The 17,145-nt window shown below is 41.5% G+C and overlaps 1 protein-coding gene across 7 annotated transcripts in view; it reads right to left on the reverse strand.

Annotated features, from left to right (window-relative positions):
• Nucleotides 1-1,411: 1,411 nt before the first annotated feature.
• The window catches only part of FBXW7 (F-box and WD repeat domain containing 7), a 283,629-nt gene continuing 267,895 nt past the window's right edge, over nt 1,412-17,145 (reverse strand). For 6 of the 7 annotated variants that reach the window (XM_073341352.1, XM_073341354.1, XM_073341355.1 and 3 more), the window contains 2 exons: nt 16,454-16,664; nt 12,532-15,071 (listed from right to left, as the gene is read on the reverse strand). In XM_073341352.1, coding sequence (XP_073197453.1) covers nt 14,803-15,071; nt 16,454-16,664 — 480 coding nt within the window. In that variant the 3' untranslated portion in view covers nt 12,532-14,802. Of the gene's footprint in view, nt 1,460-12,527; nt 15,072-16,453; nt 16,665-17,145 lie in introns of those variants that run through there. The other variant, XR_012158599.1, reaches the window with a different exon arrangement.

Below are 17,145 nucleotides of genomic sequence, written 5' to 3' on the forward strand. Positions count from 1 at the left end.
CCCAGGAAGGAATTCCTGGCTATTCTGGAGGAGGGCAGAGTGGTAGCTAGGGCAGCTCTCCTAGCGGCCTCAGATGCGGTGGACTCCGTGGCCCAGTCTATGGCTTCTGCCATTTCAGTGAGGCGGGCATCCTGGTTGCAGCTGTCGGGCTTGCCAGTAGAGGTTCAGCAGTCCATCCAGGGCCTCCCCTTCAATGGCTTGGCACTGTTCACAGAACAGGCAGACAGCAAGTTGCATTGCCTAAAAGACTCTAGGGCCACCTTGCGCTCGCTGGGCCTGTACACCCCAGCGCCCGCGAGGAAGCAGTTCAAGCCGCAACAATCCCACACGTTCGGGGGCCCTTCCCATTCAGAGCCCTTCCGTAAAAAGGTTAGGGGCTACAAGTGCTGGCAAGGCCATCAGCCAGCCTCCTCAACTCACTCAAGCTCTACCTGCACCCAACCGGGTAATAAGCAGGCATTTTGAGGGTGCGCTCGAGGGTGACCTTCCAGCCTGTTTCCTGGATCCAGCATCCTTGTTCTTTTCCAACCGCCAGTCTCCCTTCCTCCCTGCCTGGGCCTCTATAACATCTGACCAGTGGGTCCTCAGCACAGTAGCAGGGAGGTATATCCTCCAGTTTATTTCTATCCTCTCCTCCCTTCTCCCTCCCCGTCCCTCTTAGGGACCCTTCTCACAAGCATCTACTCGCTCAGGAGGTGCAGGGCCTTCTGCAGGTGGGAGTGATAGAGGAAGTTCCTCTGTACTTTTGGGGAAAAGGGTTTTACTCCCACTATTTTTTTGATCCGAAAGGGGGTCTACGCCCCATCCTCAACCTGCGGGGCCTCAACAAGTATCTCAAGAAGTTGGAAGTTTCACATGGTCTGCCTGGCCTTCATCATTCCTTCCCTGGATCTGGGAGACCTGAAGGATGCCTATTTTCACATATCGATATTCCAGGGACCTAGACGGTGCCTACGTTTCATAGTAGGGACTACTCACTACCAATTTGTGATACTCCCCTTTGGCCTAACAAGGGCAGCAAGGGTATTCACAAAGTGCATGTTAGTGGTAGCAGCCTACCTCAGACATCAAGGTATCCAGATGTACCCGTACCTCAACGACTGGCTTATCAAGGGCTGCTCCAGGTCCCAGGTCCAGTGCAGTGTCAAGAAGTTGCCAAGCTTTAGGCCTGTTGATGATAAACTAACAAAAATCAACCTTAATCCCAGTTCGAAGGATAAAATTTGTTGGAGTGGTACTCAACTTTATCCGAGCCAGAGCATTCCTTCCGGAGACCAGGTTCAGGGCAATGGCAGACCTGATCGCCAGCATCATAGCCCATCCGCTCACCAACGCCTGGGACTGCCTCAGAGTATTGGGGTACGTGGCAGTTTGCTCATACATTGTCCGTCACGCGAGACTCAGGCTGCGTCCCCTCCAGATGTGGCTGGTGTCAGTCTACTCCCCAGCCAGACATCACCTGGACAAGATTGTCACAATCCCAACATGGGTATTTACCTCTCTGTAGTGGTGGTCCGATCCAACTCTGGTAATGGAAGGTGTGCCGTTTGTGAGCCCATGACCCACGGTCTCCCTGATTTTAGATGCTTCCAACCTCAGTTGGGGGAGCGCATCTTGGAACACTGCGGACTCAGGGATTATGGTTTTGGGAGGAGCTCGTGTTACATATAAATGTTAAAGAACTCAGAGCCATCCACCTGGCTTGCTGAGTCTTCCTTCCCCAACTGTCCGGTCAGGTGGTGCAGGTGTTGACGGACAACACAGCTTCCATGTTCTATGTCAACAGGCAGCGGGAAGCTTGTTCATCAGTGGGGCTTCTGCATTCAGCATGCAATCCACCCGGAAGCCTCGCGCCGCCCCCGTGTCTGGAACATGCTGGCAGGTCGCACCTCAGCAGGTCCATTTTCATAGAATCATAGAATATCAGGGTTGGAAGGGACCCCAGAAGGTCATCTAGTCCAACCCCCTGCTCAAAGCAGGACCAATTCCCAGTTAAATCATCCCAGCCAGGGCTTTGTCAAGCCTGACCTTAAAAACCTCTAAGGAAGGAGATTCTACCACCTCCCTAGGTAACGCATTCCAGTGTTTCACCACCCTCTTAGTGAAAAAGTTTTTCCTAATATCCAATCTAAACCTCCCCCACTGCAACTTGAGACCATTACTCCTCGTTCTGTCATCTGCTACCATTGAGAACAGTCTAGAGCCATCCTCTTTGGAACCCCCTTTCAGGTAGTTGAAAGTAGCTATCAAATCCCCCCTCATTCTTCTCTTCTGCAGGCTAAACAATCCCAGCTCCCTCAGCCTCTCCTCATAACTCATGTGTTCCAGTCCCCTAATCATTTTTGTTGCCCTTCGCTGGACTCTCTCCAATTTATCCACATCCTTCTTGAAGTGTGGGGCCCAAAACTGGACACAGTACTCCAGATGAGGCCTCACCAATGTCGAATAGAGGGGAATGATCACGTCCCTCGATCTGCTCGCTATGCCCCTACTTATACATCCCAAAATGCCATTGGCCTTCTTGGCAACAAGGGCACACTGCTGACTCATATCCAGCTTCTCGTCCACCGTCACCCCTAGGTCCTTTTCCGCAGAACTGCTGCCTAGCCATTCGGTCCCTAGTCTGTAGCTGTGCATTGGGTTCTTCCGTCCTAAGTGCAGGACCCTGCACTTATCCTTATTGAACCTCATCAGATTTCTTTTGGCCCAATCCTTCAATTTGTCTAGGTCCTTCTGTATCCTATCCCTCCCCTCCAGTGTATCTACCACTCCTCCCAGTTTAGTATCATCCGCAAATTTGCTGAGAGTGCAATCCACACCATCCTCCAGATCATTTATGAAGATATTGAACAAAACCGGCCCCAGGACCGACCCTTGGGGCACTCCACTTGATACTGGCTGCCAACTAGACATGGAGCCATTGATCACTACCCGTTGAGCCCGACAATCTAGCCAGCTTTCTACCCACCTTATAGTGCATTCATCCAGCCCATACTTCCTTAACTTGCTGACAAGAATTTTCCTTCTACATTTGTAAGTTACATGCTACAACGCATTTGATCAGAATCCTATTCCTTTGATGTTTGTATTTCTGTACACTTTGCCCAGAATGCTACTTTTGTGATGTATGGAATATAGGGCTCCCAGGATAGTGTGTCAGAAGAAGCATTATATATAACTTGTGCTGAGGCTGAATTTTCAGTACAGTAAGCAGTGCCTTTCTCTAAGTCTATTTTGTTAAAGAATGGTGATACAGGATCATCTACTGCAAAGGATGCCTGTATTAGCAATTTGGCTTCTGTCCATTAAAAATAGTTTTACTGGCAGAATAGCCCATTTTTTAAAATTGGTCTTCACTGAAAGATAAAATGGAGGGAAACCCAACAGGAAAATTAAATCTTTAATGTACTCTATGCTTTTAGCTTTTACTTCATTTGATTGTAAATTGTTTGCAATAAAATTGAGAATTAGCAGCTTGGATAAAGCCCTGTAAATTCCTTTAGTATCAGATTTGAATGCTAAGGAGGAATCTGGTCTTTAACCTTAGTGCAGAGTAACCATAACTGGATGGGCTCCTATTGACTAATTATCCTTTTCTCCATATCACTTGCTTGAACTCTTACTTGCTCACTGTTTAGTGCACATCAGATGCTAAAATATCCAAGGGCCTGTGAGATTGAGTACTCAGGCAGACAAATGCTCTTGCTACTAAACACTAATCTCAAAAGACACTCTACATTCTATAACAAACTTCTGAAGTGGAGTGGCTCTTAGAAACACATGAATCCCTTTAAAAGAGTGACTTTTACACTTTCCGTAAAATTAAAGGCCATGTTCTGGTAAGAGACCTGGGCTGTGCTAAATGTATAGATTTTTTCATTTGGTGAGAAAAACAAGCTGCAAACTAGTGAAAATGACAGTCACAGAAACCTTAAAGTTCGTGACTGGTAATTTCTGTACCTCCATTCTGGGAACCCCAAAATTTATATGCCAAGATGAAGTTCATCTTCCAGAGTGAGGAATCATTACTTGTAACTGCATTACGTTTGATTACCTAGATTATTTCTTCACACTGGTCATAAAACTAAAAGGCGGGGAACAAGTGATAGTCCCACTATCCTGTCAATGGTATTGTCTGTTGGCAGAATCAATGCATGTATTCTATGCATTACTACAATAGAGTTTAAGGTAACCTATATAGAGTTTAATTTTACAGATAGTTTTCTTCTGACTACAGAACAATTAGGGAGAGATAAGCTTTTATTGTAGGTCTGTTAGGTAGGTGATGTTTCTTCCTCTCTGGTCCAGAACTGGGGGGTTTAGTAAAAAGGGATTTGTGGCATTTCTGCCAATGCTAGTCACAGCCAAACATACTGATGGTTTGTTTTTTTTCCGTGATGAGGAAAATGTAAGCTGAGTTACTGTACATAAAGGTATTCAGGTATTAATTAGAGAAGATAATTTGTTTGGAGAGTCAAAGATTAAAGGAACTCCTCTCTCCCCATATGGTAGCATCTGTTAGCCAGACTTAAATACCCATTGTCCTGTGAGTGGGGAAAGAGTCTACACCTCAGGCATTAAAGATACAAACAACCAGTAAGGCTAGTCATGTCATGCTGCTTGGACTCTGAATCTCCATTTGATTTAATTCTAATTCATTTTCACCAATGTAATGATTCTTCAGCTTCGCAAGGATAATTACAGCAACACCGATTTGTTGTCTTTCTGTTCAAGGCGGTGGGGAGGTAAAAGAGCTATGCAGTGTCACTGTTGTAAACATTCACACGCACACAAGCACAGTTAGCCACTGCAGAAGCAACAAGAACAAATGTTAAGCAAATGCTTTTCATTTCTCTTGCTGTATAAATATATACACATACTACATGTGTACAGCATAAATCAAGTTAGTAATGGGCACACATGCATACATCTATGGAAAATAGGTTTAGTCATAATCGTGAGGCCAACTATAATTAAAAATACCATGAAAATAGAAATAGGAATGTGACAAACAAGAAACATGAGAGTTAAAGTGCATGGTTTTGTACTTTCACTGTTTTTATCTTGCTGGGACTAGTGTGTTGTACCTAATTCACCATTTTGTTGCTTTTGTCAGTTTGTGTCACTCAATGTTAATTTGTCATTTTGAATTCAGTTACATTATTTTAATAGTATTACAAGAAAAATTTCATAGTTGTGCTTGCTGTTCCAAAGCTCTTTTGGGTTTCATATACAGTGTCACCAGAGCAGTTAAAATATATCTGGCTGAAGGGTAATATGCTTAATATGCATTCACAGCATACATTAGCTCTGGAGCTGTTACTACATATGCTGTCACTCCATATTAAGAATTAGTAAGAAATGTCTACTAGATTGTTTTAGATATGTTTTATATGTTATTCCTAATACATGCGGACAAGTCAGTGTCCCAGCTGCACTGCATATTAGTAATACTGGGAGCAGTATTGACAACTATTGCTAAGTTTGAGGTGTAAATTACATTATAATCTCTCTTTCTTACTTGCATATACCTTTCTCAAACTAGTTTCTTTTGGGATAAAATTTTCTAAACGTGGCCTCAGCCCAGAGATTAATCAATTTGGAAACTTTGAACAAAATTACTTCCTCAGTTCTGCAGAACATCTGACCTCACCAGTATTGTGTCAAAAATTTTGTGAATGTATAACTCAAACTTTTTTTCCCCTCAGACTTGACTAACTTTATACAGTAAATCTTCCCAAGATCTAAGGAGCAAAGCAAGTTTGGAAGAAACTGATTCACTAATACGGTAGTCATAAAATGTAGAGCTGGAAGGGATTTCAAGAGGTCACGTAGTCTATGCCCTTATGCTGAGACAGGGTTGCATTTACTAAGACCATTTCTGACTGGTGTTTGTCTAACCTTGTTCTTAAAAACCTTCAAGGACAAGGAATCTATAACCTCCCTAGATACCTGTTCCAGTACTTAACTATCCTTATAGTTAGGTTTTCTTAATATCTAAACTTAATCTCACTTGCTGCAAACTGAACCCATGACATCTTGTCCTTGGACGTGGATAACAATTAATCACTTGTCATTATAACCTTTTACATATTTGAAGACAGTTCCCCCCCACACACACACCTTTTCCTTTGTAAACTAAACATTGCCACTTCCTTCAACCTTCTTCCTCTGAATAAACCTCTAATTTCTCCCTGTTCATTTCTTAAAGTGTGGTGCCCAAAACGGAACACACTACTCCAACTGAGGCCTCACCAGTGCCAAATAGAGCGTAACAATTACCTCCCATGTTTTAAATACAACACTCTGATTAATACACCCCAGAATTACATTTGTCTTTTTTGCAACAGCATCACACGGTTGATTCATAATTCCCAATCCTTTCCCGCTGTACTGCTACCTAGCCAGCTATTCCTCATTTTGTCTTTGTGCATTTGATTTTTCCTTCCTCTGTAACTCATGATCATTACAAGATTTTTTCACCCATACATCACAGAATTTTCTGTAAGGTTTCTTTCCTAAGGCTACAGATGCTTTGAACATTGCAGGTTTTCTCAGATTGCAAGGACCTTTCAGGAAGTCCAGAATAATGTAGTGGATGGGATAGTTGTGCTCCAGTTAGAGATGATAGAGCAGGGGTGCGAAAGCTTTTTGGCCTGAGGGCCACATCTGGGTGGGGAAATTACATGCAGGGCCATGAATGTAGGGCTGGGGCAGGGGGTTGGGATGGTGGAGGGAGTGCTGTTTGCAGGAAGGGGCTCAGGGCAAGGGGTTGGGGCACGGGGGGTGCAGGAGTGGTGTGGGGTGTGGCAGGGGGCTCAGGGCAGGGGGGAAGGTGTAGCAGAGTGCTCAAGTTAGGGGATTGGGGTTCGGGGTGCGGGCTTTGGCCCAGCATCGCTTACCTTGAGTGGCTCCGGGGTGGCAGCAGCGTGCAGCGAGCCTAAGGCAGGCTCCCCTCCTGCCCTGGCCCTGTGCCGCTCCCAGAAGTGGCCGGCACAACGCCCCTGGGGAACAGGGGGGCAGAGGGCTCCCCTCGCCTGTAGGTACCTCCTCCGAAGCTCCCATTGGCCACGGTTCCCAGCCAATGGGAGTTGCAGGGAGCTGTGCCCTAGGCACATGGTGCGAGCCACTTCTGGGAGCAGCACAGGGCCAGGGCAGGCAGGGAGCCTGCCTTAGCCCTGCGTTACCACAGGGGTGGCAATCCTGCAGGCTGTAGTTTGCCCACCCTTGCGCTAGATGGTTAAGAGGAATGAAAACAGGATTGAATTCTATTGCTCTTTCTGCCTCCATTTGGCATTAGTACTTTTCATTTATATAGCACTTTGTAAACTTCTCCTTAGGCCTCACAGCAACTCTCTGATTTAGGTAAATATCAGTATCTCTGTTTTGCAGAACAGGAAACAGAGGTTCAGAGAGACCACATGGCAAGTCAGTGTTTATGATTAGAACCCATTTTCTTTGACTCCCTAGCCCCTGTTGTAATCCGTTATATCAAGATGCCTTCCAGGTGACTCACTTTACTTGTATTTCTTATCTGTAAGCAGGGAATAATAATACGTAATTACCTAAACTCTCACTAGCATGGCCACCTAGTGGCCTCCTAGTTTAATGCAGAGCTGGCACTTGATTCACTGATACTCATTTATTGACTTGAGGCGGAGTAGGATGATAAAACTCACTTCACAATAGATGTGTGGCCTAGCTGTTAAATCATAGATTTGTGAGAGAGAGAGAGAGAGAGAGAGAGAGATTGGCCACTGGGTCAGCTTTGTGGAGGAAACTTGGACAGGGAGAAGAGGCAGGTTACTTCTGTAACAACATCCAGCAGGGTGCCACACTACGTACCTGTGTATAGTTTACAAAAGTGACAAGGAGGACTCGTGGCACCTTAGAGACAAACACATTTATCTGAGCATGAGCTTTCCTGAGCTACAGCTCACTTCATCGGATGCATACCGTGGAAAATACAGTGGGGAGATTTATATACACAGAGAACATGAAACAATGGGTATTACCATACACACTGTAACCACAGTGATCAGGTAAGGTGAGCTATTACCAGCAGGAGAGCGGGGGGGACGACCTTTTGTAGTGATAATCAAGGGGGGCCATTTCCAGCAGTTAACAAGAACGTGTGAGGAACAGGGGGGTGGGGGGGGGAATAAACATGGGGAAATAGTTTTACTTTGTGTAATGACCCATCCACTCCCAGTCTTTATTCAAGCCTAAGTTAATTGCTGAATTGGAATTAATTTGCAAACTGGATACAATTAACTTAATTTTAAATGAAGCTTCTTAAACATTTTAAAAACCTTATTTACTTTACATACAACAATAGGTTTATATTATAGACTTATAGAAAGAGACCTCCTAAAAACATTAAAATGTATTACTGGCACGCGAAACATTAAATTAGAGTGAATAAATGAAGACTGGGTACACCACTTCTGAAAGGTTGCCGACCCCGGTCTAGTGCATGGTTGTGATCAGTTCATGGATGAAGAGCAGCTGGCTGGAGTTGAATGACACCGAGATGATGGTGGGGCGGGGGAGGAAAGCATTTTGAGGAGTTTGCAGACATGGTGCTGTCTCCTTTGGTTTAAGGTACGCTCCCACAATTGGACAATTCAGTCTGTAGTTTGAGCGTTGAGAGAATCATAGAAATGTAAGACTGGAAAGGACCTCAAGAAGTCATGTAGTACACCTCCTAGCACTGAGGCAGGACTAAATGTATGTGCTACTGGATTTCTTGCTGATGCTAAATTCTCCCATAGCAGCATCCACAAGTAACGCTTTCTACCATCTCTGGTTGGCTAGGAGGCTCCGGCCCATCCTATCAATGATTACCTGGACTCAGTTATTCATGCCTATGTCATCTCCTGTCTGTACTACAGCAATACACTATTCCTCGGCATGATTTCAACACTTATGAAACTCCAGCTAGTACAGAACATTGCAGCATTTTGCCTCAGCAATATATGGTACTGTGAGGACATCATGCCTATCCTTTCTCTACACTGGCTTCCCCAGAGAATTTTGAATAAAGTTGAAGGTGTCAGTCCTTATCCTCAAGATGCACAATAGCCTGGGTCCAGCATGAAGACCACGATTAACAGCTCTTCCTCAAGCACAATGGAACACTCTACAGTAAGGGTAAACTTGTCAGTGCAGGAAACAGAGATTTATTGGGGGCCCATTCAGAAACTGTGGAACAAACTCCTCCAGGAACTAAGGACAATCACAAACCTCACCCTCTTCTGCTCCAAGAGCAAGGCACACATTTTCAACCCTGCCTTCTCTTATGTAAAGGCACAGGAGAGCGTGTGTTTAAAAAACAGAAACAAAACACTATACGGTACTGCACAAACACATCTCCTCTGGAGAGGATGAGTGAGAGAGTGAACCAAATATGACAGATGTTGATCACATGGCTTAATGCATTCAGATACTACAGTAATGAGGGTAGTATAAGAACTTATATAGAAGTGTACTGAGCAGTTTCTCTGATGTGGCCATTCAGGTCATTTAGGTATGGAATTACAACTTCCTTGTCTTTGAAGAATTGTTGTTTAACAGACTGAGCAGGAAGTGAGATCCTAGAGTGAAATGCTGAATTATTAATGGCCTTAGTTTGTCATAATAAATAGATGGGGATCTTGGAAAACCATCTGTGCCAGAACCTTTGTTGTATTCGTTAGCTGGAATCAATGACCAAGGGCATGCAATCTTAAACTGTTTGACAAATTGGGTGTGTCCAAATTCTGATCTGAAATGGCAGTCTCCTGTAGATCTCTTAAGGATCATAAAGCATATACCCTTAAAACCTCTCAGCTCTGGGCACCTGGACCTATTGAAAATGTTAAGTACAGTATGTAGGTGAGGGAAGAATGCTTTTCTCCTCTTGGAAGTTGACTGGTGGATGAAAGGACAATATCGTTGAGCAACTTATCAGTTCAGTCATACAGTGACCTTGAGTAAATATTGGCAGCAGGCATTTATCTGGTCTCTTGTCTCTTTGATTGGCAGGACTCCCTCTCTTTCTCCTACCAGTCAAAAATGATCCCTAGAACCACTACTCTGAGAAAAAACAAAGGGAGGCTGTAAGGGTGAAGCTACTTTTGTTTACCAGGGCCTGGGTTTCATGACAGAGGGCACTATTTATGGAAATAAGCAACTGAGTATGGTGTGGGAGGGGAGTTAGGTGGATGAGAAGCAGTTGCTCAGACCCAGAGGAAATCTGTCTTGTTCCTTCAGTAGCGACCCCACTCGTTTTGGATAGGTAAATGGGCATTTGAGAACCTGGGCGTGAGTGGCAAGGCTGATACAAGATTGTTGACTAAAATGGTGGAATGCAGAAATCACTTTCCTCCTTTTTTAAAAAATGGGCTTTTTTGTGTTATCAGCTTTAAATACAAGAGAAAAGAGATACAGAAATTATGCGGAAGCAGAAATAGACAGGGGAAAAGAATATCATAGCAAGAGGAAAGGACTCCAGGAATAGTGCCAGATATCCCCTGTAGGTTCATTGCTACTCTCTGTCAATATGGGAAGAATGAATACCCATTTGATCCAAACTGCATGCGCAGGATGGAAGTTTAAAATAGTTCTAGTGTGTTTACAGCAGTCAAGCGTCAACATTTTCATCAAAATGAAAACACATCACAAGTATTCAAGAAATGACATTTGCTAAATATTCCAGGTATAAACTTACAGGTAGAATGCACTTGAGCTGCAAATGCATTTTGACAGAATATAGGCTGTAGCACGGCAGGAGCAGAGGAACAAGAGTTGTGAAAGGGTTAAGGACCTCATATTGCTCAGAGACAAGCAGACTGTAAACAAAGGCTGTTATGTCCAAATATATCACTGTATAAGAGAAAATATTTATTACTATGGTGGCATTAGTGTAGAAGAAATGTAGCTGAAATGTTGAACTTGTGCTCAGTTCTACATAAATTACATGCATACGAAGGCCCAGATCCTCAAAGGTGCCTAAATACCTTTGAGGAGCTTGGCCTTAATATTCAGTTTTAAATAATATTCAGTTTAATAATATTCAGTTTTAAATTTTAGTAGCTTAGCCAAATCCTGCACATAGATGTTGAGGTCAGAATGTAGGTACCCAGTTCAGACACGTAAGAGCTGATTTAAACTCCTCTGCGTTCACAAAATAGAATATGAGAAAAATAAAATCCTGTTATAGAATAATTAAAATGGGGGAAAAAATTACTAGTTTTTCTCCAGGCTGAAGTGTGCTGGTTTTCTCATTCCCTCTACACAAATACACATTATTATCCTTCTGACCCTCTTCCTAACTTTGTAACTAAACAAACTTTACCCTAAACCCCTGCTAAACTGGGCTACAAACACAGTTTGCTGAATGGGTTCAAACTACTTTAAAATGGCTAACTCGGTTGGAATATAATTTGGGATTTAGGGAACTCAGCTAGAACACTTTCTAAACTCTATCTGAATACAGTTTGGCCCTGTTCATATTGGTGGCTCAACACATTTCAAATGAGCGAGCTTGAACTATTTCAAACCTGCCTTTCCTATTCTGCCTCTTTTTTGTATTCTTGTGCCTCAGGCATAGCATAATCTCTCCTCATTTCCATTACAATCTGGTAAATACCCTACCCTTTTATAATTACCAAATTAGCTCGTTGAAAATTTTAGTAGTCGCAGGCTTTACAAATCATAACAAAAGGTTGGTTATATGACTTCAGAGTTTTTGTTTAGTGACCCAGGTGGTGGTTAGGCCTGGTTTTCCCCAGCATCAGTTGTTGTAAACCCCACCCCCCCTTTAAAAAACAAAACAAAAAACCTTTCTTGGACTTTTGCATCCAATATCAGTACCATAGAATTCCTTTTGATCTTAAAATGTGTCTGTTTTGTGGCCTTAAACTCAACTGAAGAAAGCTCTGATCTAGTGCCAACTTAGTTGATCTAACCGGTCAGGATGACAGGGCAAATTGCTGGAAGTTCACACCAAGTTTGCACTACTAGAAGGCACCGTCCTTAGAGATTTCTTGGCTCTTTCACAAAAGTCACTTGTGGGCAAAGCAGTACAGGTCACTCTGTTTAACACTGACTGGACTGTTTTTGCTTATACCAGTTTTTTTTTTTAATGTATAGTTTGCCTCCATTTGTAAACAAATAGCTTGCCTCACTACAGTCAATACTGAATAAGGATCATGTGAGACCTTAACTTTCAGAATGAGGGTGGAATCAGAACTAAACTTAGATGGTATATATATATTTTCTGTTTTTTGTCTTGAAACCGATCCTATATGCATTTTCTGGTCCTTTTATAACCAGTAGTTTCTATATAACTAATATTTTAAAAAGGTAAACTGTTGACCAGCTAAATTGATAGTAAAAAGTCTACAGAGACCTATACCTCATGTCTCTCTCTGCCACTCAGTCTTACTTGAAAAAAATTCAGTGTTAATTTTGTGCACGTAGTTTTAGAAGAATATATAACATTTGATAGGCTTCCAGTGCAACTGATATTTCGATTAGCTCACCTGTATTGGATTCTGTTTGAGCAAGTTGGTGGAACTGCTTTGGACCATGTGGATTGTGTAGGACTTTCTTTCAATATTATTTTGGACAGTTCACTTCAAAGCTATCTTATGTTACTGACCTTGAGTGGTTTTAAATTCGGATATGGATTTTACTGCTTCTTGCTTTTCATTTAATACTGTATATTCTTTTCTGTAGAATTTCAATCAATAAATAAACATTAGATATCATTTCTATTAGACTTTTTCAATCTCAGATGCAATGAACAAAATGGTCTCAGAAGAAACTGTAATAGCCACAAAAAGCTTACTCATGTAAATTTTCCTCTTTATTTACTGATTAACTTTGTGTCAAACTCCTGCCAGTGTCAAATCTTAACCTAGTAGTATATTCTTAGTGATAAGAAGCTAACTCCCATGTTTGTTGAAGCCCCAATGACAAATTCAATACAGTGGCTTATGCACAGAGATGCTGACACAGTGTTCTTGCATGTTCTTGGGGGGAAAATAAGTCTCTTTCTAGAACTTTGTTACATAAGAAGTCCTTCCAGGCATTTTGGTTTCTGTACATTCCTCTTTTCAGTAAACTGAGAAACTTGACTTAACTCAGACGATGTACTGTTACACGTCTCATAAGGATTTTGCCCATATACTGGCTTCAATGTTGTATATTAGTACAGTAGCAAACCATTGGAAGAAAAAGACATGCTAACATGAAAAACACATTTTATTGCACTTAAGTTATAAGAAAATAAAATTTCTAAGTGAGTCAAACCATAGACACAATCCCTTTAAAGGTTGTTTTCCTCCATCATGTCAGGTTGTTACATAACTAAAATTAAACCAACTGGAATCCGATTGTTTTAAATCAGACTATAAATAAAACAAAACAAAAAAGGGAGGAAAAAACAAGATCGCCTAGCATACAGTGTTAAACCACTTTCACAGTTCAGCTTGAGTTGTGGCTCTTGGAGAATGAGGCAAACCATTTGACTTTTTCATTTTTTTTGTTTGCATGTATATCTTTATTACAAAAACGTAATAGTTTTTGCACTGTGTCAGTTCCTTGCAGCAATATCTGTAACAGTTGTTTTTCTCAATACTGTAAAACACTAAGACTGACCAGCAATTTTATTTTTGTATTTATATTTTTAAAATTTTTGTCAGTTTTATTATGCATGTTCATTCCATTCACCACAGCCCTCACAAAGAAAAAAGTTTCCCCACAGAACAGGCTGCAATAGCTTTGTTCTAAGGAATGTGTTTTAATTTTTGCCCAGAAAAAAGAAAATAAGCTTTGCACACACACTCAATTCTTTACTTGCAGGCAAACTTCACTCTTAATTGTCTGAAACTTTTTAACTCTCAGCCTCTTAGAGGCACAGTTGGCTCAAGTTTCAGTGGCAAAAAGTCTTTTTCTGTAACCAAACTAGAGCAAATTTGGAATTCAGTCTGGGACTAAAACGTCACAGCAGAAAAAAAATTAAAAAACAAGAAATAATTTGCTTTACTTTCTTTCATTTAGCAGCATAAATAAGTTTGGCCACTGGGAATACAGTACAGGGGTGGGACAACAATCCCATACTTGAAGACCTACTTCTAGCACCAGCATTGAGAGTTAAATCCATTCAGGAACTCTCAGAACCCAGGACAACTTGCCACCTCAGAGCAACATATGCATTGTAGAGTGTAGATGAAAGCAACAGTAAATAGAGTAACAGAGGCTAATACTGTGATTGACATTGGCAATGGCTGGCAAAAAAACAAAAAAAAAACAAAAAAACTCTGATAAAACTGTACAAAAACAATTCACAGTAAGATTTTAGCTTTTCCACACCAGGATTTGACTTTGTTGTCGCCACAGATGCTCGCAACTTTGAAAGTCATCCAGTAACGGATGTTATGCAGCAACTTTCTACATCTGTGGTAAAATAACAGTTTAGCAAGAATTGTAACAACTTTTTAACCTCCACTCTGCTCAATGAGCACTTAGAGGAAAATAAAGAAATAATTGCACCTGGTTTGATTTAGAAAGTCTTATATTTGCAAAGCTGCCCCAGTCAAAAGTGAAGCTTTTTATGTGATGAGACAGCAAATGCCTCTCTTGTCAGTTACAGTTTGTCATCTCGCAGTCTCCTCCTTCGTAGTCTGTAGGTCTTTAGGATCTGTTGCCCCAAGCCAACATCCTGCACCACCAAGGACAAGGGATTTTTTTTTTTGCAGGGGGAGGAAGGGAAAACATCATCTACACATTTGGACAAATTCATCTTTCTGCCCTTCACTTCATATCCACATCGAAGTCCAACACCAGCAGCTTTGTTTCCTCAGTTCCATTTCGGCTTCCAACTGCACACACTAGCTTTGTGTTGGAGGCTCTGATCCGCCACACGACGCCTCCACTTCCCCCACTCTCCAATGTGACTAGATTTCGGATAAATTCACCCGTTTTCAAGTCCCAAAGTTTTACAGTCCCATCATCTGAGCTGGTAATTACAAAGTTCTTGTTAAACTGTAAACAGGTCACAGCACTCTGATGCTTGTTGGGACCTACAATAGTAAAACCAAAAGAATTTTGCTTATGGTTAGAAAGCAATGTAAGGGGTTACCATGTTTAGATATATTTGTATGCAAAGTAAATCAAATATTTAACATACACAAAAGCCTCCCTCTGTGTTTTCAAAGGACTAGTACAGATATTGAAAAATCCTGTCCTCACAGGTTCAAAATAAACTTACCTAGTAGAAGGAAGTGATCACAGAATAGATAATTATCACTCCCACCCCATTTTGGGAAGAAAGCATGGTCTGGTTCCTAGGTCATTGCTAAACCTTGATGGTAGGAAATAGTGCTGTTGCCAAAGCGTTCTTCTAATTTAAAATCCCTTCTGGTGGAATGTTACAGAATTCCCACAGACAAGAAAACTCCAGTTGAAGTCATAGTTAAATATTAACTCAAACAACAAAACTCTTTTTCTTTACATGCCTTTTTTCCCTTAAGCCATCCCATAGTAATTGTCCTTTAAAAGGTCAGAGCTTGTTTTGTCCAGTAATTAAGTATGATAAAGCAGTGGAGGATGCTTTTTAGTGAAGTGGGTTTTCTCCCAGAACCAGAGCTGGCAGGCAAAAGCCAGGGAAGGCTATTACAAAAGACTTGCTTAGGAAAATAAGTGAATGTGTGTACATGTGCACAGCAACAGTTGAAATGAAATCTAAAATCTCTCTCTCTCTCTCCTGTGTTTCAGTGGAGGGTATGTTTTCCATTCCTTTTTCTTGATTTATTGTAACAGACAGTGTTCACTGCCTCCCAACCCAATTAGTCTGGAGGCTTTGAAATGTCCAAGTGACCTAAATAACTAAGTTGACTGGCTGTTTTGAGATGCCATTTCCTACATATTTTTGTGGTTTATTAGTCTAATATACAGATAGCAAATTTCTATCAGAACAGCTGTCTTTCCATAATAGGCAAATTATTTTAGATTTAATTATAAAAAAAGGTTTATTTAATTCACAGAAAGATAATTTCACAAATACAAAAGATAGTACAGCTGTCGCCATGGCCAACTTTTGAGCATTAAATGATCAGCAGTTGTTTTCCTTATGTACAGGTTATTTTTAAATGCTGGTTGGAATCTTTTCCTTTCCCCGTTTCAGAATGGTGCATTAAACGAGACTGTAGATTTAAAACACAGCTTGACTTGACCTAAAATTAAAACAGTCTCCCCAAAGCGAATTTTGTCCTCTAGCAATATATGGGAAGTAGAAATGCTCAGATTTAACAGATAGGAACAAGTACTTTGATATTAAGTTAACTATTTCAGCAGCTCTCAGCACTGAAGCAATTGGTAAATTAAGGACTGACGTGCACTAATATTGCACCAGCCTTTTAGTATTTTGAATGAATGTGTTCATATTTGGATAGCATAAGCTCACCTTGCAATGTCTGTAAACATTGTCCTGTTTTGATATCCCAGATTTTGACTGTTGAATCTGCATTCCCAGACACAAGAATATTGTCTTTCAGTTCCATTCCACTTGTTAATGACTGGTGGCCAGTTAATGTGTGAATGCAGTTTCCTGTCTCCACATCCCAAACTCGGATTGAAGTGTCGAGAGATCCACTCACTACATGGATGCCATCAAACTAAAGAAAAGGTAAATACATTACATGCAATTGTATTAAGCTCTTAGCAGTCACACTGTGGGGGGAAATCAACCCATGAGGCGTGCTACTTGCATTTAATTCAGAGTTTCACAAAATAAGACAGTATACACTATGACCTTGCACTATCCCCCACACTAGGAAATTACATTATGGTAGAATACATTGCCTAATAATGTTAAATACAACTTTGAACTCAGTGCAAAGCCTTATGTTTAACACAGCATCAGGTGCGCGTGGTTAATGATAGGGCCATCAGTATAATTTCCTAGTGTAGACAAGGCCTATGGAGTTCTGCAGTTCAGCACTTACAGATCTTAATCTTGACTAAGGAGAAAAGTACATACTGATAGACACTTTACTTTGACCCTCTCTTTGAATAGGATTATACATAGCTAAACATTCAAGCAAACTGAACAGAAAATATTTGAGTCTGAGATCCCTGTCTGACTGTGGTGCCAGC

The sequence above is a fragment of the Lepidochelys kempii genome, chromosome 4, assembly GCF_965140265.1.
Source record: "Lepidochelys kempii isolate rLepKem1 chromosome 4, rLepKem1.hap2, whole genome shotgun sequence".
Lineage (NCBI taxonomy): Eukaryota > Metazoa > Chordata > Testudines > Cheloniidae > Lepidochelys > Lepidochelys kempii.